General features: G+C 41.3%; 1 protein-coding gene across 1 annotated transcript in view; it reads right to left on the reverse strand.

The window, feature by feature from the left end:
- The window catches only part of lrp2a (low density lipoprotein receptor-related protein 2a), a 57,526-nt gene that overhangs the window by 20,949 nt on the left and 15,949 nt on the right, over positions 1-20,628 (reverse strand). Inside the window, exons 13-49 of the mRNA XM_037686950.1 lie at positions 20,325-20,531; positions 19,972-20,174; positions 19,642-19,782; positions 19,249-19,452; positions 18,562-18,754; positions 17,819-17,944; positions 17,473-17,603; positions 17,157-17,294; positions 16,385-16,666; positions 16,044-16,283; positions 15,479-15,598; positions 15,045-15,161; positions 14,586-14,966; positions 13,158-13,406; positions 12,413-12,624; positions 12,141-12,325; positions 11,818-12,046; positions 11,486-11,663; positions 11,211-11,339; positions 10,233-10,399; positions 9,884-10,027; positions 8,178-8,287; positions 7,737-7,914; positions 7,391-7,604; positions 7,034-7,273; positions 6,773-6,961; positions 5,126-6,058; positions 4,878-5,043; positions 4,648-4,806; positions 4,259-4,548; positions 3,973-4,173; positions 3,283-3,525; positions 3,069-3,194; positions 1,907-2,026; positions 1,211-1,342; positions 492-693; positions 115-410 (exon numbers count right to left, since the gene is read on the reverse strand). Coding sequence (XP_037542878.1) covers positions 115-410; positions 492-693; positions 1,211-1,342; positions 1,907-2,026; positions 3,069-3,194; positions 3,283-3,525; positions 3,973-4,173; positions 4,259-4,548; positions 4,648-4,806; positions 4,878-5,043; positions 5,126-6,058; positions 6,773-6,961; positions 7,034-7,273; positions 7,391-7,604; positions 7,737-7,914; positions 8,178-8,287; positions 9,884-10,027; positions 10,233-10,399; positions 11,211-11,339; positions 11,486-11,663; positions 11,818-12,046; positions 12,141-12,325; positions 12,413-12,624; positions 13,158-13,406; positions 14,586-14,966; positions 15,045-15,161; positions 15,479-15,598; positions 16,044-16,283; positions 16,385-16,666; positions 17,157-17,294; positions 17,473-17,603; positions 17,819-17,944; positions 18,562-18,754; positions 19,249-19,452; positions 19,642-19,782; positions 19,972-20,174; positions 20,325-20,531 — 7,775 coding nt within the window. The remainder of the gene's footprint in view (positions 1-114; positions 411-491; positions 694-1,210; positions 1,343-1,906; positions 2,027-3,068; positions 3,195-3,282; positions 3,526-3,972; positions 4,174-4,258; positions 4,549-4,647; positions 4,807-4,877; positions 5,044-5,125; positions 6,059-6,772; positions 6,962-7,033; positions 7,274-7,390; positions 7,605-7,736; positions 7,915-8,177; positions 8,288-9,883; positions 10,028-10,232; positions 10,400-11,210; positions 11,340-11,485; positions 11,664-11,817; positions 12,047-12,140; positions 12,326-12,412; positions 12,625-13,157; positions 13,407-14,585; positions 14,967-15,044; positions 15,162-15,478; positions 15,599-16,043; positions 16,284-16,384; positions 16,667-17,156; positions 17,295-17,472; positions 17,604-17,818; positions 17,945-18,561; positions 18,755-19,248; positions 19,453-19,641; positions 19,783-19,971; positions 20,175-20,324; positions 20,532-20,628) is intronic.

Consider the following 20,628-nt stretch of genomic DNA (forward strand, 5'->3'; position numbering starts at 1 on the left):
AGAACAGAAAAAAAAAAAAAAAAAAAAAAAAAAAAAAAAAAAAAAAAGTCTTACAACAGAAATAAACTCCAGCCACAGATTTCTGATTTATTGCTTAAATCTTTTCACACTCACCGCATCCTTTCTCATCACTGTTGTCGGAGCAGTCATCATTCCTGTCGCACACTTTGCTCAGCGAAATACAGTGTCCATTTTCACACCTGAACTCTCCAGGGGGGCAGGTGGGAGCTGGAGTACGACACATGTGATCAAGCTCATCAGACTCGTCCCCACAGTCGTTGTCGCCGTCGCAGACAAAGTCACGTGACACGCAGCGGCCGTTCTGGCAGGTGAACTGGTGTGACTGACAGGGCTGGTAGGTGCAGCCCTGCTCATCACTGCTGTCTCCACAGTCATTGCGACGATCACACCTTTTAAAGAGTGCAAATAATTAACTGCAATTTTCCACAAATAGTCATTACAAATGTAGTCTCTAATATTTTATATCTAACCTGTAGGAGCTGCGTATGCAGAGACCATTACTACAGGTGAACTCATTGATGCCACAGGATCTGTGCGTACAGTTCTGATGCTCATCAAATGCGTCTGCGCAGTCTGCATCTCCATCACAAACCCAGTCACGTGGAATACATTTCCGCTGAGGCGGTCGGTTGTTCACACAAGTGAACTCTGCACTTGAGCACGTACGATTGGCTGAGAACACAATTTGATCAGACACGAGGATTTACAAGAAGTTAAATAATGTTGGTGACATATTTTGGAAATCCAAACATTCCAAACTGTATTTCAACCCACACAGCCGTGACTGTACTGTTTGAAGTGAGCCTCCTACTGAGGCTCAAGCAGTGCTAAAGTCTTTAGCTTTAGGCCTCTTATTTTTGGAGCACACACTGGTGAGATATAGGAATCTTGATCCACCCTGAGCCAGAAACCCAGAGCAAGGAGACATGCACAAAGTAACGACTGAGGCAGGAGAAATCAGGAATGTCAGCTCCTTGAATTGGACAAACTTCTGCAAGAGACTAAGATGCTGGGCACTGGCCGCCCTACAACACTCCCCCAGTGGCGTGTCAAAATCCTGAATACAAAAAGCATGCCGGGAGCTGGGGGTGCCAAAGTCAGGAAAATATGGAGAACAAGAGCAAAGGAAATGAGAGCATGAAGAAATAATAGAATACAGAGGAAAGACAGGTAAAGTAACAGTGCATACCACAGTTGTGCCTCTGGTCTTCATCGCTCATGTCACCACAGTCATTGTCCCCATCACAAATCCACGATGAGGCGATGCACCTGCCGTCATCACAGCGGAACTGATCTGTGTTGCAGGTTCTGGCCATCAAGGCTGCAGCGACAAAACAATCCCATTTGGATAGCACATCTAACTAGCTGCGACTGTAAAACTCAACAAATCTTAACAAATTGTCATCCACTCTTTAATTACGACATATACATTTCTGTTTGCAATGGCCATTTATTTTTACTTCCCCCACGGCCTTTCAACTTACAAAGAAGGCACAATACAACAATGGCAAAGCTTTCAAAATAGTCATGGCAACTCCACATTCCCATGCATGGCGAGCTATCTAAACAAAAGCCAAAGTGAAAGCTCTGTAACCCCTGGCGGATAAAGAGGGGGGGAGGTGCTGTTTGTCTGCGGACATTGAGGGGCGTCACCACAGAGGAATGCAGCCCACAATAGGAGGCCTGGCTGACCACATCATCAACAAAGAAATACACCACTGACTCATACTCTTCACTACATCACTCACAGGAGTGTCTCACACAATACAGATGCAGACTGCCTGAAAGACACGACACACAATAACCAAGCAGCTGATAAAGAGGTGGAGGCTGCAGCACAAAGCTAAAAGGCTCATTTTGGATGCGAGAGTTGACCGACACTCACTGCAGGAGTGGGGTTCATCAGAGCCATCAGAGCAGTCGGACCCTCCATCACAGTACCAGTGGGCGGGGATGCAGCGGCCACTGGAGCAACGAAATTCACTCTGGGAGCAAGTGGATGTAGCTATGTGGAAAAAGCAGACAAGAATAAAGTCACTTAGAGGATATGATCAATTACATTTTACTTTCTGGGAACTGAGCAGCAAGAAGATGCTTTGCCGTATTTACAATGTTCAAAGTGAAATCTTGCTAAACGTATTAAAAGTTTGGCATTACAAGGATTTAAACATCTCAATATTATTATTTTTAAAAGGTTAAGAATGGATTACTGTATTCTAAAATATTTGCAAAATGACTGACACACAAAAAACATTTTTTAACACAATATCTTGTTTTACAGTGTGAACAAAACATGTTCATTATGAAAATATTAGCAAAAGAAAACTATACTGTAATGGATGGCTTATACAGATAGTACAAGAAACTATACAAAGCAGTGCCTAAATATATTTAAAAATGATAACGACAGTGTAAAATTCTCCCAGGTATTGACACTATTTGTAATATTGAATTTCTTGTTTATTTGCTCACACAGTTCACTATTGACGATTATATGTGTGTATGCGCATGTCAAAAATGTATATTATCTTACTGGTAAATTTTGATTAAATTCTGTGACATTGCTTTATTTTTGGTGGATTTTTGTGTGTAGGCAGCAATATAAATGGCACACTCAAAAACAAAAGTACACTGTATTGTATATTGCAAAGTATATTGTATTGTGTATTTTATTTGTCTTTTATACTGAATATTGTATGTATTTGATCTCATTTAACATATTTGAATCATACATCTTATTGTACATGTTACAACATAACATAGAAAATTTTGTAAAGTATATATAAATTAAAAACAAGTGATGTTTTTACATGTAGGTTGTTTTCAATTAGTGATTTGACTTTAACATGTAATCCCAACATTAATTATTGCTTCTATTTTAAATTACCCAAGTAAAAATAAGTCACCAGAGGAAAACAAAGCAAAGTATACAGAGCCATACATTTACTAATACCGCACTAAGATTGGAGGAGTTGAACAAGAAATAATAAGAATGAGAATTTGAATTGGTACAGAAAACATGCAAGTCTTGAAACTGGTGAACTCACCACAGTGTGTTGGGCTCTCATCGCTCATATCCCCACAGTCGTTGTCTCCATCACACAGGTATGAACGCGGGATACAGATATTTGTAGACTGACATTTTGTTTGCTCTGGCTGACAGGTTCTCTCCGCTGGAATAACCGCAGGTTTAAACACATTTACTACAAAAATTAAAAAATAGACACTCAACCTCTTTTTGATTTTTTTGGCCATACTCACGGCAGTTCTGCTCATCGGAGGTCCCATTGTCATAGCAGTTGTTAATGCCATTGCAAACATAGTCCTTTGCGATGCAACGCCCATTGTTACAGGTGAACTCTGAGTTGGGGTCACAGGGTCTGAAGAGGCAGCCCACTTCATCACTATTGTCTCCACAATCATCATAATGGTCACAGCGGTAGTGGTAGGGAACACATCTCCCATTACCACAAGTAAACACTGTGGGCTCACAGGTGTGGAAGGCTGTCAGAATCAAGAACAGGTCAGAGATAAGACCAGTAGGACAAGTTTAAGAGAAATGAATACATTAACATTCACATTCACAATCTTATTTTACCTGACAAGGCAATAAAGGATGACAGCAACTGTGGGACTGCATGCAAAAACAGGTGCATTGATTTGTGTTAGTGTTTATTTCTGTTATTTATGAGGGAGTAGCATGTCACTAGAAATTCAATCAATAAGTGTAAAAATACACACCAGCATAGCTGAAGATTGGGTTAGGTCCTTAAAAAGGAATTTGTTAAGGAGAACAAGAAACATCGTTTGTTAGTAGTGAAGGTAAAAGGGAGACAAAAGTTGATTTCTGATTAAGACACGGAGGGTAACTAGAGATTGGTTAAAAAATAGAGAATGAGGAATTGAAAATCAGAAATATCAGTAATTTAGATTATTTTAAGAGCTGCCTACCACAGACTCTTTCCAACTCATCACTGCCATCTGCACAGTCATTGTCATTGTCGCATATCCATTGGGCTCGAATGCAGCGGCCGTTCATACAGGTGAACTGGCCTGGCTGGCAGCGAGTCCCATTGTCAGGGATGCAATACTTATTGTCAGCTAAATACCAGCGACCCTCTGCTGGACACTGACACTCAGCTCCATTTGGTCCTAAACAAATTATATAACATAAAATTATGCAGCGTTGAATTAGAAAATCTATTTTCTTCACTCAGAACAAATTATCAGCTTGTACCTGGTGTGCAGATGTGGCTGCAACCTCCATTGAACTGCTGGCAGGGACTATCACACTGCTGCTGCTTCCTGCTGGCCAAAACATGGATGTCCATTGGTCGAGATGGAAGGTTCTGAATCATAACCCTTAGGCCAGAGCCATCATGCTTATTAGCCCGATAGATACTGAGGGTATTCCAGTCAGTCCAATAAATAAATTGACCAAACATGGTCATTGCAAATGGGTAAATGGCTGTGCTGACAATGACTTCACGGTTGGATCCCGTAAGAGAGGACCGCTCAATCTTCTGTCTAATGACAAAGAAAATTATGTCAATGACAAGGTTTTAAAGTAACAAAATAACATAACAAATATAAAAAACAAACAGAGAGGTATTTTTCAGATCTTACAAGCTGGCATCTGCCCAATAAAGCCTCTCATCCTCATAGTCCAGAGTCAGACCATTTGGCCACACCAGACTGCTATTCACAATCTCAGTTCGAAAGTTTCCACCCAATGTGGCTCGCTCAATTTTTGCATGGATTCCCCAATCTGTCCAATACATGTATCTGTGTAGAGGGGGAAAAACTTAAGCATGTCTTGTTTAAACTCAAAAAGAGGTATACCATGCAGTTCATACCCTCGGCAGGGATCCAACATGATGGCCCTTGGTCTGGAGACATGTGCAATTATAGTTCTTTGAGCGCCATCCACAGACATAGAACTGATGCTTTGGTTTACAAAGTCACTGTAGTAAATACGTTTGTTTATCCAGTCATAGGCAACTCCATCAGGAGCCCCAAGATCTGTTAAACCATTAAAAAAACATGTAATTTATACAACTAAGACAGTTAAACTATTAATTGAACTGCAGAAGTGTTTTCTTACCTGAAGCCACAACAACAGGAGGTGAAGTGGGAAAGGGCAAGCTGATGTAGCTGATCTTGCTTGCTCCTGCTCCTGAGCTTTGTGTGAAGTATACCCTATTGTCTACAAGGTCAAAATCCAGGGCCACTGATGTACGAGGCACGTTGACAACAGGAAAGGGTACTGCATGGTCCTCAGGATCAAGTCGCAAGCTGCGCACTGTGCTCTCAGTCGTGTAGATGAGGTAATCATCCTTTGACATCTCACAGCTCTCTTTATCTTCTGCGAGATCCCCAAAAGCACAGCTGCACTTTTTATTCTGCATGCCTGTGCTAGAGCCTGGAAGGGCAAAGCAGAAGTGGGCACAGCCTCCGTTGGTTTCCATGCAGGGGTTGTAGTTCAAGTCTTGGACACTGGTGGGCTGAGTTCGCTGGTCAAAGATAGTTACATCCCTCAGCATGTTGATATTGTCTCTAATGACAGCAGGTGGCTCTGTGTTGCCTGGCTCTTTGCTCGCTTGGAAAACCTTCTTAAGGTTTCTGTCCACCCATATGATGCTATTTTCAAACACTGTAATTCCATAAGGAGTTGGGTAGCGACTGCCAAACCTGACAATCTCTGTCTCCCCTCCATGGGGGTTGATTCGAGCAATCATATCCAGAGAGTCATCCACCCAGTACACATAGCCAGTTCGCCAGTCCAGAGCAAGGCCTCGTGGGGTAATAATCCCGGAAGACACTAAAATTGTGCGGTTGGTTCCATCCAAAAGTGCTCTTTCAATTTTGGGGGTCTGACCATAATCGGCCCAGTACAGGTATCTATTTCTGGGGTCTACAACAAGGTGGCGAGGCATATCTACCTGGGTCTTCAACAGCACCCTGCGGAAAGTGGTGTTCAAGCGAAGTACCTCAATGTAGGTCTCAGTCAGGAAGGCATTGGTAAAATACAAATTGCCTGAAGACAAAATCAAATAGGACATCCGTAAGTGATATTATGATGTGTATTTGCTAGTAAAATCTCAGAAATAAACTTGAAAGAGGACTTGACAGCATGATTTTCAATTATTACAGAACCTAAATTTGCAACTTTAAGATAGCTTTAACTGAAAAGTAACATGCAAAGTTTTGGTTACTGTAGTGGCATTTATGTTAGTGTAAATAGCTGAAAAAGAAGAAGATCACCTGAAGTAAAAATCTTGGTCTACAGTAAGGTGAGTACTTGATCACAACAATTTTACAACTCGGCTTGTAACATTCTTTAGCCAGCTATGATTTTTTTTTAACAATTTTTTAGATTTCTTTTTACCATTTTCTTTTCAAAAAGCTGTACATTTCAGGAAAATCTGGGAACATGGTCCATACAAGACATTTATGACCCAAAAAAGATGAAAGCCATTGCAAAACCTTCAGCTTGCCCTTCTTACATAGTTTGTTAAGGAGTTTAAGTGGTATTTGAGAATATAATATTGCTAAAGACATCATATTTTTTACAGATGTTCTATACAAATTGTGTCTTTTAACCTTTTTTTTACTTTGGCAACACAGTTCATAATGTTAAAACACTAGGTTCCTTATTTACTGACTTTTCCATTCACAGAAATTTTCCGTATGGCTCCACGTGGCTCGTAAGGCATCGACAAAATATAGCTAAATAAACGCAACAGCTTACCTGCAGCCCAGTCCACAGCAATGCCTCGAATTCCATTGCGACCAATTCCAGATGTAACTACACTATGTAATCCTGAGCCATCAGGCTTTATACGTCGGACCCCGTTTTGTATTGCCATTGTGCTGCTGAAATCACACCAGTATAAGAAACCAGAAGCCATGTGCACATCAATGTGGAGTGCATTACGGCCTGTAAGAGAACAATTTAACACTCATTAATTCAGCTCACGTTTTTTACTGGCATATTGTTATTGTTACTGACCTCTCCCAGCCACAGGGACCATGGCATCAGAGTGGTCAGACCCTTCCAGACTGAAGCCTTTAATGGCAGACAGAGTAGAGACGACAACATAGGACTGGTAAGGAGTACAGGTCCGGTTGTCAGTATTGAGTTTAAAACCTGTTGTGCATGCACATGTAAAAAGGCCTTGTGGTCGTGGCAAACAGAGCTGTGCACACATTCCCACATTGTCACCACAGCCATTAGATGTACCTGCAGATTCTGAGTTTGTAGAGAAAGCATATTGTGACAAATACAACAAAAAAAAAAAAAGGGCAAGAATTAATGTTGTATGTAAACTGGGTAAATTAAACAATTATGAGCAATTCTGCTACTCACGTTCTCGAAAATGAACTTTTAGGACTCTAAGTCCAGATACGTTGTCTCTCAGCACAACCTTGTTGGCACCAGTGGACTTGTCCACACGCTCTATGACCTCAAAGTCACGGTCAGTGAAGTACAGGTAACTCTGATAAACAGCCACACCCCAAGGATGAGACAGACCTGTCACGATGGTGACGCGATTACTTCCATCTGCATCACCCCGTTCAATCTGTGGAAGTTTAATGCACAAAAGAACACTGGTAATGTCTTTACAAAAAGTATTTACTGTACATCCAATTTAAGGTGCAAACATATCTTTATTACCTGAATTTTAAAGAGAACACAGAAAATAAAAACTCACTTTGCCAGTGCTTGTTACAGCCCAGTACAGCTTGTTTTCTTTGATGTCCACAGTGAGGAACTCTATGTGATCCAGGTTGTGGGTGAACAGGTTCACTGGATTCGTGCCATCCATGTCTGCAGACGCAACCTTAGCAGGGATACCACTCTCTGTTCCTTGGTCTGTCCAGTACAGTTTGCTAAATAAAATATATTGTTTAATTCTGTTGTTTTTTTATGCAATTTAGAAAGACATGCAGTGCATGCTTTATATTGTTCAATCCAACATGTTATGATCAAATTTAGCATAAACTCTTTTTTTTAAGTGACTGTATGGTGCTAAAGTTTTAGTTACAACCTGTTGTTGGGTAACACTTGGAACATAGGGTGATGTAGATGGTGACAGAGTTCAATAGCTGCAGATTTAAGTAGCTGTGCCAGAACAGTAATGCATGGGGCTTACCCACGTGCTGGATCTACTGCAATCCCAACAGGACTGCCAGCTCCAGTCGGCAAACCATTATTAGTGATTAGAGTTTTCCGGTACTGTACCTCGCCTCTCAACTTTAAAATCTGGGCAAACACAAAAAAAAAGTAAATAAAAATATAAATAGGTGCATAGGAACATACATAAGTAACATGTAAATAAGTAAAAAGGAAACATTTAAATAGGTAACATTGGTTGGTTGGTAGATTTGTAAGTAAGTACGTACTTGTGAGGCGACACTTGATTTAATTTTAATGAATATTTTATTTGACCAACTTGCTCACCTCAATAATTCCCCTGGATTGGCAGACCGGGGTGGTGGTCCCCCTATTCAAAAAGGGGGACCGTAGAGTGTGTTCCAACTACAGGGGGATCACGCTCTTAAGCCTCCCTGGTAAGGTCTATTCGGGGGTTCTGGAGAGGAGGGTCCGTCGGATAGTCGAACCTTGGACTCAGGAGGAGAAGTGCAGATTTTGTCCTGGTTGTAGAACACTGGACCAGCTCTACACTCTCAGCAGGGTCCTGGAGGGTGCGTGGGAGTTTGCACAACCGGTCTACATGTGCTTTGTGGACTTGGAGAAGGCGTTCGACCGTGTCCCTCGGGGAACCCTGTGGGGGGTACTCTGGGAGTATGGGGTACTGGGCCCTTTGATACGGGCTGTTAGGTCCCTGTATGACCGGTGTCAGAGCCTGGTCCGCATTGCTGGCAGTAAGTCGGGCTTGTTCCCGGTGAGAGTTGGACTCCGCCAAGGTTGCCCTTTGTCACCAATTCTGTTCATAACTTTTATGGACAGAATTTCTAGGCGTAGCCAAAGTTTTGAGGAGTTCTGTTTTGGTGGCCTTAGGATTGCGTCCCTGCTTTTTGCAGATGATGTGATCCTATTGGCTTCATCAGATCATGATCTACAGCTTTCGCTAGAGCGGTTCGAAGCCGAGTGCGACGCGGCCGGGATGAAGATCAGTTCCTCCAAATCCGAGGCCATGGCCTTGAGTCGGAAAAGGGTAGAGTGCCCTCTCTGGGTCAGGGAGAAGGCCCTGCCCCAAGTGGAGGAGTTCAAGTATCTTGGGGTCTTGTTCATGAATGAGGGAAAAATGGAATGTGAGATCAATAGGCGGATAGGTGCAGCATCTGCAGTGAAGCGGGTGCTGTACAGGTCTGTCGTGGTGAAGAGAAAACTGAGTCAAAAGGCAAAGCTCTCAATTTACCGATCGATCTACATTCCTACCCTCATCTATGGTCATGAGCTTTGGGTTGTGACCGAAAGAACAAGATCTTGGATACAAGCGGCCGAAATGAGTTTTCTCCGCAGGGAGTCTGGGCTCAATCCTTAGAGATAGGGTGAGAAGCTCGATCATCCGGGAGGAACTCAGAGTAGAGCCCCTGCTTCTCCACGTTGAGAGGAGCCAGTTGAGGTGGCTTGGGCATCTCTTCAGGATGCCTCCTGGACGCCTCCCTGGTGAGGTGTTCCGGACACGTCCCACCGGGACGAGACCCAGAGGAAGACCCAGGACATGCTGGAGGGACTATGTTTCTTGGCTGGCCTGGGAACGCCTCGGGATTCCCCCGGAGGAGCTGGACCAAGTGGCTGGGGAGAGGGAAGTCTGGGCCTCCCTACTTAGGCTGCTACCCCCGTGACCCGACCCTGGATAAGCGGAAGAAAATGGATGGATGGATGGCTCACCTCAATAGACTGTGTAGCTGGATTGGTGTAATACAGATTCTCAGTTATCCAGTCCAAAGCCAGGCCAACAGGGGAGCCAAGAATGGCTGCAGGGGCAAACTCTGTCCTGTTAGTACCATCTGATTTCACCCTGTGGATTTCCCCCTGGAGGACAAAGGAGGACAAATTGACCACCTAATGCACAATATTGATCTATTCAGGAATTCAAACGTTTTACTTGAACATTTGGTTTGCAAGTCCCAAACAGATCAAGAACATTAAAATTAATTTATTGATATAAACTTTCAATGACATCAAACTTAAGTTCTTTTTTTATTGTGGCGTGATAGGAGAGCAAATACTGACTTACTGGGTGTTCCACCCAGTAGATGGTCTGTTCATTATCATCAAAGTCAACATCATAACCATTGTGAAGACCAGCCACAGGAACCATAGCATCGTTGCTCTTATCTTCTGGGTTTAAAGGAATGCCGTAGATGATACTGTCTCTCACAACCACCAGAAAAGGGTCTTCAACTACAAGAGAAACAACAATATCAAACAACAATATCAACACCAGTGTTCACACATTTACGAAACGGGAACTAGAACACAACTGCAGTCTCTTCTTTTTAAAGTTTCAAAGGAAATGGACTAGCTAATATTTTAAATTGATTAAACAAATTCAAAAACAGAACTGGGATGACATGCAGCAGTGATGTAGCTTTAGTCCATGATAATTAAAAACCAACACTAGAATATTTGGTACACATTAGGGATCTCAAGCTAAAAAGTTCCTTAAATTGTATTGACTGATGAAAGCTGGTTCCACAATCTGATTTGTGTTGTCATTGGAGATTAGAGTAAATGAATGGTTGTAGGGCATTTTCATTCTTGGATAATCATTGGCTTCAGAGGAGATTGCATTCTGCTTGGGTAGAAGAGTCTGAAACCTGAGATAAGTTAAGCTGCTGACCTACGGCAGACTCCTTGGACTTTGACTTAAAGGTCCCTTGTCTTCTTGAGACCGTGAAAGGCACACTTATATGATTCCTAATATTTATGTCTGGAACACCAGCTTTACAAGAAAGTCTAAATGGGAGGTTGTTGACAAGTGCTTGGATCAATTGATAACACAAGGATAATGTTTTCAAAGGTTTATCCTGTTAATGATGTGAAAATATCTCTCTCCAGAAAATATGTGAAAATCATCTTTTCTTTAACGTTTTTTATTTTTTTATAATAGTAAGCAATGCTTAGAATAATATCTGACAAATACATCAACTTCGACTTCCTTTTTAACCATGATAAGTGATCAGTGTTTTCCTTCTTTTGGCAGCATGCATACCTCTGGTGCAGGTGAATTCGTTGGCTGCCAGAGTCCAGCCTGAGGGGCAGGCACATGAATAATATCTTGGTCCCACAGCAGAAAGTAGACAGATATGTGTACAAGGACTCCTCAAGCAATGGTTCTGTCCTACAATTAGTCAAATCAAACAAAACCAGGTGAGTAATCTTCACAGATTCACACCGGTTTGTATTACAGACTGACCACAGTCAAACCACTTGCAGTGAGTTGCATTGATGCAACACATTAGATTATGCTAAATTTATTTGTCCTACCTGATGGCTGCCTGGCTGGGTGTACTGCTACCAGACCCATGGGCTGAGGCAGGTTGAAGAGCATCACTGTCTGGTTCTCCCCATGCCACTTATGAGCTCGCATCACTCGGTTGATGTATCTGTCGGTCCAATAGACAAAATCCTCAAAAATGGTAATTGCGTGGGGATGTTGCAGTACCTTTTTATAGAGAGTAGCAAAAGGAAAAAAAAGATGTGTCTAATTCATGCCATTTAAGAGAATATCAAATATCTTATGTTTGTGTTTAAATAACGAATATGTAAGTAATCTTTGGTGATAATATTAAAATTAAGTTTTGTCACTACAGACTCACCAGGTCACTGGCAAGAACTTGTTTCCTGTTGTTGCCATTGTAATCACAGTAGTCAATAAAATCCAAGTAAGCATCAGCAAAATACAGTAAATTATTTGGATAGTCTATGGTTAGACCATTGGGCCAGTACAGTTTGCTGGCTATGATCACTGTCCTCAGCTTCCCATCCATGCTTGCCCGCTCAATGCGAGGGTTCCTCCCCCAGTCAGTCCAAAACATCAAGTGAGCACTGCAAAGCAAATTGTAATTTACCATCAGTAAACAGCACGTGGAAATACCTGACATTAAATGACAAATAGTTTGAATACAAACTTCCTTCTGACCTCTCTCTAGGGTCCAGCACGAGACCTCGAGGATTGGTGACATTTTCACTGACTAATACAGTCCTGTGGCTGCCGTCCAGTTTAGACACTTCAATTGTTTCTAGGACGTAATCAGTCCAGTACAAGTTCCTGCCCACCCAGTCCACAGCAAGGCTTTCTGTCACAGTCACTCCACTGTCAAATACCTATTTGCAAGATAAATATTCTTAAATAAACACTTTCATTATACAAATAACTATAAACACAATACATATTTTAGCTCACTGTCTTACCACAGTTCTATTAGTGCCATTCTTGTGACAACTCCAGATTCTGTCCTGGCTTGTGTCAGACCAGTACACGCGATCAGAGACAGAGTCAAAATCAAGGGCCACAATGTTGCGTCCATCTCGAATCAGTGACCGGACTACATTAGGTTGAGTGGTTATGTCGTCTTGCACAATCTGGTTTCGACTGGCCACAAGCAGGAGCGCCTGCCTCAAATCTAGAAAACACAGTCATCAAACTTTTGTTACTTTTTCCATGTTCATTTTCATGCTAATAAGAGCACTTATCAGTGTTTGTGTGTATGGACCACAGCCACAGCTAGTTTGTTAAATAGACCCTAATCAAATGGCACTCCTCTGGGAATGCATGTTTGTCCAAATAATGTCCTATTGTGTTGCAAAGGCTTTCAGGGGGTTATCTGTGGGGGAAGAGGGAGCTCATGTCAGGCACGCTTCCACCATAAACAGCCCTTTGTTTGTGATTATGTTCTAATTACACCGCTGATGGTCAGTGACTGACATATATGTTATTTGTCCTATCTTTTGAAATCAGAGAAGCAAAGAAAGACACGGGAGAAGAAAAGGCTGTCTGGCAGTCAGGGCCCAGCTCCTCCTTTATTGGGGCTCCTTCTCAACAGCTGGCGGAGTGGAAGGTAAAATATGTTGAAGCTTAAATCACAGCAGGGCTGATCATAAAAGCATTTTACTTCATTATTCCATCCACAGAGAGTTTTAGGACTTTTTTTCTCACCTGATGCTTTGCAGGTACGTTGGTCTGCTTCAAGAGCGTAACCATCCTGGCAGTGACAGCGGAAAGACCCTTTTTCATTAAAGCAGTGCTGACTGCAAAGTCCTGGGGGATTACACTCGTCAATATCTTCACATGTTTTAGAGTCATTGCTGAGTTGATAGCCCACAGGGCATGTGCACTGAGCCCCAAATGGCCCCTGGATACAACCATGTGTGCAGCCAGCATTGTTATCAGAGCAACTCTCCTGATCTGGGTTGAAAGCAGGAAAAAGATAATTTAGAATTGAAAATCTATTCCAAACACGATGCACTCTGATGACGATGGACACCAAAAGCAAAGACTACTTTCATTGCTTGTCCTTAGAATAGGTTTATCTGTGCCATAACAATTTTAATCACAAACGCAGCACGTGGTGAATAATGAAAATCTATGACAAAAATCATTAATGGAGACGCATCTTATGAAAAATGAATCAAAACTACACGCAGCATTTCTATCAATGATTAAGAGTTTGTTCCTACCTGGTAAAGGCTCATCTGAAAATTGTGAGAGAGGCAAGAGGGGAAAATCACAGATCATTTTCAGATTAATAACAGGACAAATCACACACACACACACACACACACACACACACACATGCTTGATTTAAACACAAGAATATAAGTTCAAGTTGGTGTCATTCAACATAAATTTTCTGTGAATAAATGTGAATTATTTTTATACATTTCAAGAACTAGGAAAATGAAACACAATCAGTTCAGATAAGAATCGTGTTTGATGTGAGATGTTTCAATGTTACTGAAAATAAAACAGATATTAAAGCACAAAAAATGTGTTTCACATTAAAGACTTGTTGACTCAAGATTAAAAAGGAAAAAAATTCCACACAGTTATACGACTTTCTTTCATGATGACGTTATATAACTCACTTGTTGTTTCCTAGTTTTTTAACAGGTTTTTTTTGTGTGTGGGGGGCCTAGATATGATTCTATTTACATGGATTATTTAAACTTATTTTAACTTGGTTAATATTTTTCTTTTATTAAACTTAGTCAAATATGTTTGAATTCATTTGACATAAGTTAAGCACATCAGTGAAACAAAAATAATCTTTTTGGACTTGTACTAACAAATTTTGTAGTAGTTTATTCAGTCTTGAATAAAAACAGATTTAACCTAAACAGGTTGAATATTTTTACTTTTAGTAATTAGATTAATATGCTCAACTGAAAAAGTCAAATTGTTTAATCTGAAAATAAATCTATAACTTTGTGTGATTTTGTCACAAGTATTTTATATCTTTAGTCAACAAGTTATATTTTTAAACGGTAGATTTACATAAAACATTTATGCTTTTATATTGAATCAAACATGTGTCTAGGTTATTGTTTTGATTGTTTGTTGACAAAAGCAGCAGATGCAACTTACTGCAAAGTGGAGACTCATCAGCACCATTCGGGCAGTCAGGCGTGTTGTCACACACTGTGGTGAGATTGATGCAAACACTGTGGCCGGGACACTGCCACTGCCAGCTTGGACACCGGAAAGGTGGTGAGGGACAGTCTCTTTCATCGCTCATGTCCCTGCAGTCGTTGTCGCCGTCGCAAAGCCAACTGCGTAACACACAATTTCCATTATCGCAGCGGAAGAATGAGGAAGGGCAGGTACGAGGCGGGCAGGCGTGGTGTTCATCGCTGCCATCCTGGCAGTCTGGATGGCCATCGCACTCCCACATAGACGGAATACAGCTCCCATCGGACTGGCACTGAAATTCACTCTCATGGTGGCACATCCCTGGAGGCCTAGTGGCTGAGATATATAAAATGGAGTCAAAGTTACAATACATCTGCAGCGAATAACAAGACGGAGTAGGATGTAAATACTTACGACAGTTCCGTTCATCAGAGCGATCGCTGCAGTCAAAGACTCCATCACACCGATAGAAGGAGTTGATGCACTGGTGACCACTGGCACACTTGAACTCGCTCACAGTGCAGTTGTAGACTGAAATGTTTCAGGCGAGAATGTAAATGCTAACTTGAAATAGTTTTCCAGTTGTGTTACATTGAAATGTTGCACAATACAGCTATTCAGAGCAATAAACTAGGTTTAAAAATGCTTGTTCCATTTAACAAAGAATGTATTTGACCCTAACAACCTCCTCTGGAAACTGGTGTTTCTTATATGATAAATGCCTGCATGAGGTATTGAAATGTATGTATTACATTATAGTAAACAGAATTTTATTAATTTTATGAATCAGATAAAAGTGGAAAAAAGAAACACAGAATGTGTTGCATTTAATCTAGAAAGCGACTTACTGCACCCCTGTTCATCTGCTCCATCCACACAGTCTCTGTCTCCATCACAAACATAGTTAGGATCTATACAGCGATGATCTGGACACTGAAACTGTCCTGGATGACATGTACCTCCTAGATCTGTCAACACAAATAGGCAGATATAAATATGAGCTTCCTTTTTTTATTCTTTATTGGTTATATATCTAAAACCACAACAATCTAAAGCTTTTGGACTAGAATAGTCCTTAGATTTTTAGTGAGGTCAACATTTGTACTGATAGAAACAAATTCAAACACTTAAAAACAAAATAGGCAATTCTTTAAACTAAAGTTGACATCTATATGTTAGTTCACAGCATGTTTGGTGCGTTGAGTATCTCAGTATTTATTCAATGCTACAAATATGTCATCAAGGGAAAAGGGAGGAAAAGCCCTAAAAGAAAACTCAAACAAAAATGTCCTAAATAATATATTTTTTCCAATTTAATGTGTAATCCTACAATTGCTTTAACTAAGTCAGTGTGGCCCTCTTGAAAATTAAATTTTTGCCCAACCTGCTGTTAAACAAGATGAGAAAACTCACGGCAGTCTGCTTCATCTGAACCATCCCCACAGTCGTTATCTGTATCACAACGCCAGGTGAGTGGGATACACCGGTGGTTGACACAGGTGAACTGGTTGGCAGGGCACGTTCCAGGCAATTGTGTAGGGCAATTAGTCTCATCGCTGTTATCAAAACAGTCATTGTGCCCATCACATCGCCATCCTGAAGGCACACAGCGCTGATTGGCACATGTGAAGGCAGAGGGGGAACAAGTGTTGTCTAGAAAACAAAACAGATGAAGATCTGATTATATCATACTGACGTCACCTGAACAAAATCCCAGTTTTAGCTCTAGAAAGTTTGGTGAGAAAATGGATTACTGTTCATTGCACAGTTGGCTTCATCGCTGTTGTCATGACAGTCATCAACACCATCGCATCTGTAGCTGTGCGGAACGCATTTGCCGTTGCCACAGGAGAAAGAGTTGGCTCCACACTGCAACGTGGGGGGCTCGTTGGAAGGGTCCTCAACACACGTCTGCTGGTTTGGCGACAGCTTCATGCCATATGGGCAGCCACACACTCTCTGTGAGTCTGGGGCTGGGAAGCAGAAGTGGCTGCAGTCTCCATTAGGATTTGTTGGCCTGTTGCAGAGGTTGGAACCTGAGAAGGGGGTGGATGAAAGATCCATATCAGAAGTATGACAAATACATGGGCAACACAGTGGAACAGTGATTAAAGCTGTAGTCTTTCAATAAGAGGGACACCGACTTGGCTTCAGGCCTGGGCCCTTTCTGACTGAAGTTTGCAAGTTCTCCCTGTACATGTGTGGGTTTTCTCAATGTGCTCCAGTTTCCTCCCAATGAAAAACGCATGTTGGCTTAACTGGGAACTCTAAATTCACCCTATGTGTGGTTGAGAGAGTAAATGGTTGTTTCATTTGCCTCTATGTGGCCCTGTGATAGACTTGTGACCTGTCTAGGGTGTACCCTGCCTTTTGCACATTTACTGCTGGAGATAGACACTAGCTCCCTGCGACACATAAAGAAGAAGTGTGTAAAGAAAATGGAGTGATGGATGGACAGATGACAGATGTGATCTGCAGCTATACATGAGTGGTAAAGTCAAAAGAACACTGAATGAAGCTACTGACCGATCTGAGAGTTGGAGTTGAAAGACTTGACATGCATGATGTGGCTGATTCCTCTTCGGATAATGACCATCTCCCCACCATCAGTCTTGCGCACACGCACAATGCCACCCAGTCGCCAGTCAGTGAAATATGCATAGCCTTCATGTGAGAGAAGCAATAAAAATGTTATCTTTCATCGCCTCCTTTGAACATCAAGTGCTCTTTTGGCAGGACCATGATTAAAGCAGGACCATCAGACCATAGGCAGCACTCTTTTTTAGAAGAAATGACCCTGAACTGCCTACAGAGACATGTTATTGTAAAAGCCCAGATTTACCTTCAAAAATGGTGAGGCCAAATGGATGGGAGATCTGGGTTATACGATCCAAAGAAAGCCTGTTTTGTCCATGAAAATTGCTGTGCTCTATTTTGTCAAAGAATGCATCCACCCAGTAAAGACGCATTGAGCTGGGTGGAAATCAAGAGGAACACAAAGATAGAATACAGGCAAAGAGATCAATACATCAACAGGAGAGATCTTTTTTTTCTCAAAAAGGTCATTTTTATAAAAGGAAAAAAAATTGTAGCTAAAATAGAGTGAATTCTTGTCAAACTGAAAAGAACGTAAAGGTATATTGGGGCACTGTTATGCTGAACAATTAGATGTGAGACATTTGGCTCACCTCCAGTCAATGGCTAAGCCATTTGGCCAGCCAAGAGTGGTGTTTACAATAGACACAGCATGTGACCCGTCACACCAAGCCCTCATAATCTTCGCAGGCCGGTACCAATCAGTCCAAAAAATATACCTGAAAAATCCAAATGAACAAGAAGGCTTAACGTCATTATTTATTTAAATATGTCACCAAATGCTACCAAACTCTTCCTGATTTTTATTCAAGCTTACTTTTTTATGCTTGCAATGTACAGCTTTTCTGTTTAAGCCAACCTCTTAGCGCTAACTACAATACTGCCCTTCATACTGAGCTAATCTCAGCTGTTGGAAGCAGAGACCTTATGACTTTGAGACAACAGGAAATAACAGCTTGCTTTAAATAATTACTTTTATCAGGTGAGGCTTATGTATGAGGTAGTTTATAATGGGTGATTACCTCATACATGTTTTCGAACATAAAACTACAAACATCTCTATATTATGAGTGATTGTAAGTAGACTAAAGAGGTAAAACAGATAGTCTTGCTAAATGATGTTTACTAAATGTAGTTCAGAAAGTACCGGTACATGTGAATTGTCAATTGGCTAAAAGCATTTAAGAACCAAACAAACCTAATGCAAACCAATGAAGTACAATTTTACTGTTTTCTGGTTTTATTAGTGATGAATAACCTGTTTTACAAAATCTTCTTGCAGAAGAGGTGACAGTAGAAAATATCTCATTGTTCTTTGGCGATAACATTAATTTACCCAATTAGAGGGTGCACCACAATGGCCCTTGGGTTGTTCAGGTTACGTATAATGGCCCTCCTGGATTTATCAGCAAGCCTCATGACAGATATGCTCCTGTATCGAGGGTCAGTCCAGTACAGGTTTTTTGAAATCCAGTCGTAAGCCAGGTCCTCCACTCCGTCCACTCTGTTGGCTGCCAGGATCTCCCTGCCTGTACAGATCAAAGCAGTCAGAGCGCCGTTTAACTTGGAGATGAAAGAGGAATACGTTTAAATAAATAGGCTGTCAGCTTGCATTTTCCTCTCGTGAACTGGACAGAAAAAAAAAAAAAACTAAAGCAACTCCTGAAATAACACTGCAGCTCAGAGCAGTGGTTCACTTCCACAGTGGCTACTTCCCCTACCTCAGTGACAGATGAGATATCATACTGTATATCGAAAAAGCTTAGTAAAACACTATAAATGGTTATTTTTATTTTTAGGAACTAGCTATCCTTACCTATCAGTATTTGCTTTCCTGTGTTACCAGCTTGCCCCATCATACCCTCTCTAAACCTTTTGTTATCCCAACTGAATCACATGGAAGGGCTCTCCACAGCAAAAACAACCACTCAAGAATAAAGAACAGGAAAAATAGTGAAAACATATTGTGTGTTAGTTTCCTACACTCCACATCATGTTGACCCTTCTGTTTAAAGACATTCACCTGTTCCATCCACTCTCTGTTTGTAGATAATATCTTTTGCTGTGTCTGAGAAGAAGATAGCATCATCCTCAGCGCTAAAATCCACTCCGACAAAGTAGGAGGGCGATCCAGTGATGGGCAGGATGACGTCCTCCTGAGAGGAGAGGTTAAAGGGGATTCCCCTCACAGCCAGCTGGCTGGAGAACAGCAGAAACTGCCTCACAGCTGCACAAAGGAAATTAGAAATAAGCATTAAAAACATTCTACTGAATGGTGTCAGACCCAGTGACTTTTAAAAAAGTCCAAAAAGGATCATTCTGTGATGGTATAGTCTGATAAATGATAACTCACACCATTTTCAAAATGATAAAGGGTACTAAATCACTATTGTTTAACAGGGACATCTTCACTTACCCATACATCGTTTGCCATCAGCATGTAGATCATAACCCAAGCGACATTTGCAACGGTATCCAAGACCTCCATTGTCACTCCTGTGACTTAAAACACAGATTTGCTCACATCCACCTCTGTCTACACTGCAAGGGTTTGGCACTGGAGACACAAGAAAACAATCCAAGTTTCTAGAAAACACATTTAAGGTTAAATTATCCTCTTTGAAAACCCTTGCACTTACAAAATTCATGTAAATTTCCATTGTGTTTTTACAAAATATATAAAATAAGCATGAGTTGAATCTATAGCTCTCCACAGATAAAAGACTTGACTCAATAATGGGCGTACCTTGAGGTTGTTTCAGTCGGTGTATCACTGCTACTCCATGTGGGGTCTGAGATGTTGTGTAAATCACTTGAGGTTGATTGTCAATGAACTTGTTTGCTTTTATCACAGCCATCTTGGTCCAGTCCGTGAAATAGACATTGTGCTCAAACAAACTGATCCCAAATGGGTGTGGGACCACAGCACCTCCATGAGCAACAGTTTTTCTGTTAGAAGAATGTCCATGAGAAGTACTCATTCGAAATCAATATGTGCAAATCGTACCGCTTGTGAATCATATGTAATTCTTGAAAACAAGTGTTTGTCTAAAATATTTTAGGATGTAAAGATGAGGGAGAATGAAACGTGAAACTTACCGATGCAGACCATCGTATGTTGCAGTTTCAATGTAGTCATAACGACTGTCAACCCAATAGATGCGCTTGGACTCTATGTCAAGGGTGATGCCAGCAGGCCAGCCTAGTTTACTGCCAATAATCCCATAGCGGTTGGTTCCATCCATGAAGGCCCGCTCAAGGCCTGGTTGTCCATTTGCTGCCTCCCAGTCTGAGAAAAACATATATCTGTGCAATAAGAAAAAAATGGTTAAATTCCAGGTTAGACTCAAAAAACGTTCAATACAAAAACAACTGGACTTTATTTGTAACAGAAGACGTTCCG

This window comes from Nematolebias whitei, chromosome 13 (genome assembly GCF_014905685.2).
Source record: "Nematolebias whitei isolate Nwh7 chromosome 13, NemWhi1, whole genome shotgun sequence".
In the NCBI taxonomy this organism is placed as follows: Eukaryota; Metazoa; Chordata; class Actinopteri; order Cyprinodontiformes; family Rivulidae; genus Nematolebias; species Nematolebias whitei.